The following is a 2500-nucleotide window of genomic DNA, read 5'->3' on the forward strand; positions in this document are numbered from 1 at the left end:
TTCTCCTTCAATATCTCTCCTAGTTTCTTACCACCACCCTTTGTCATTGAAACCGTGTGTCACTTTCTCTCCTTTGCTTCCTCCCCTCTTCCTCCCTTCATCCTTCCCTCATCCCTACATCTTCGTCTCACTCTTTTCATCTGCTTCTCTCACAGTCTCTGTCTCCCTCCCACTCACTCTCTCACTCTCTCTCTTTCCTTGTCTCCCAGTCTCTTTCTTTTCTCTCGCTTTCCCTCCTTTTCTCTCTCTCTAACAGCGATAAAGCCAGGACGATGATTAATATACCGTTTCCAATATATCAAAAATGATGTCCGTTGTGATGACATCCGTTCCGATGATGGTGATGATGATGATGTCACTTACATCATTCGGAAAGCGATGACTCCGCGATGAGGGATGGTGAATGGACTTTTAATCGTCGATTGTGGATGACTTTGTTCCTTCAAATGATTGCTTCCAACGGTCAGTGTAAAATGACGGGAAAAGGAATCAGATCTCGATTAAAGATACAATAAGGTTTAGGGAAGAACGTGAGAAGGACGTAATGAGAATGGATACACATACGTATACACACACGTTATATATACGTAAACACACACGCACTAACATATATACAATCACAAACACACTCACAAGTATATACAGAGAGATGGAAATAGAAGAAACGAAAGCATAAAAAAAAGAGAGGAACGAGACCGCCTTTTCCCCCCTAATTCCGCATCAGTAATTAAAATCCCTACCTTTTCCCTTGACGGCAATTTCCTTGCGTTCCTCGACCTGGTACCCGGAAGACAAGATGTCCTTGGTCGTCTGCGATATGTGGACCTTCATTGCCTCACTCGTCGATTCCATGCGGGAAGCTGGGGAACAGAGCGTGTTGTAAACATGTTTATGAATGACAAAACGCTCTACAATATTGATAAAATAGTAGGGGAAAACATTTAAACACTCAGCGTGCCAGCATGAAAAAAATGTGTATATTTGTTTATAAAAGACAAAACATTACAGACATGCAATATATATATCATTTTGGAAAAAAGCGTGTTTGTAAGAGATGAAAGTTGAATATATATTTACTAATGGCAAAACACTACAATACTAATGAAAAGGAAATGGAAAACACTATAACCACTCAGCCATTCAATAAATGTATGCTGTATTGGGGAACCGAGCGTGGTAGCAAAAGAAAGTTGTATTTATGTTTATGAATGACAAAATACTCTACAATACTGATGAAACAGCAGGAAAACACTATACACACAGCTATACAATAGTTCATAGTGTATTGTTTTGATGGACAGAGCGTGTTGACAGGAGAAACAAGTCGTAAATATGTTTATTAATAACAAAACATTCTATAATACTGATGAAACGGTAGGGAAAATCAATACAGACACTCATCCATACAATAGATATATATTATTTTGGGAAACAAAGCGTGTTGGTAGGAAAGCAAGTTGTATATATGTGTATGAATGACAAAACACTTCACAATACTGATGAAATGATAGAGAAATCACTACAGGCACTCAGCCATACAATAAATATAGTTCGTGAATTATTTTTTGGGAGAACAGAGCGTGCTGGTAGAAAAAAAAATGATACAGTGGCATGGAGTAAGCACTATAGACACTCTACCATGCAATAAATATGTCTCATGGACATTATTTTGGGGAACAGCGTGTTGATAGAAGAGCCATACACATTTCTCTGCATGACAAAGTACTAATTCTTTTCATGAAAGGGCAGGGGGGGAAAACATTACACATGCTCAACCATGCAATAAAATTATTTCGTGTCTTGCGTATTTTCTACCATGTATGTGTTTATTCACTTTCTTTTTATAACTTAATTTTGGGATTTTCATATAAGTAAGAGTCTGAAAGACTGGTAGGGGATTCTTAGGCAAGTTAGTTATTCAGGTGAGTTATTTGGAATAATATATTTTTTTTTTGTATTTCTATTTTCTTCACATATATTTTAAATATTAAAGTGTAATCAAATTACTCACGTAATCTGGTTAATTTATTGTGAATCTAAAGTTTGGTCTATCAATTTAGCTTAATAAACGACAGTAATCAAATATCAAGTAATTAGTGATTTAGATTCAATTAACGATTAACAACGAAAAAAACGAAATAATTTATATAACTAAATCTGCTAATCTGCCATCCGATTTATCTGAAAATAATTAACTTCCTATTAGATAATCAGTGTTATAATTTCAAGAAAGTTATGGTGAGGGTGTGATGCGTTATGGTGTTGCTACCATGATCGTAAGTAGTGTTGTAAAGGAAGGAAGCGTATTAGAAGGCGATGGAGGAAATGGAAGAGAATAGTGAGTTAAAGGAGGGGGATGATTTTAATGAAGAGGATGGGGGTGCTGATGATGGGGAGGGTGATAGTGATGATGGTGATGGTGATGATGATGATGATGATGAAAAGAAATATAAGAGGAAGAAAAAGAAGAAGAAGAAAAAATATAAGAAAAAGAGAAAAA

The 2500-nt window shown here is 36.2% G+C and overlaps 1 protein-coding gene across 1 annotated transcript in view; it reads right to left on the reverse strand.

The window, feature by feature from the left end:
• The window catches only part of Gyc88E (Guanylyl cyclase at 88E), a 34484-nt gene that overhangs the window by 17302 nt on the left and 14682 nt on the right, over nucleotides 1-2500 (reverse strand). The window contains exon 11 of the mRNA XM_086541800.1: nucleotides 741-860. Within this exon, the coding sequence (XP_086397926.1) occupies nucleotides 741-860 (120 nt within the window). The remainder of the gene's footprint in view (nucleotides 1-740; nucleotides 861-2500) is intronic.

The sequence above is a fragment of the Penaeus japonicus genome, unplaced genomic scaffold (genome assembly GCF_977035675.1).
Source record: "Penaeus japonicus unplaced genomic scaffold, GWHDUDI00000001_assembly GWHDUDI00000011, whole genome shotgun sequence".
In the NCBI taxonomy this organism is placed as follows: Eukaryota; Metazoa; Arthropoda; class Malacostraca; order Decapoda; family Penaeidae; genus Penaeus; species Penaeus japonicus.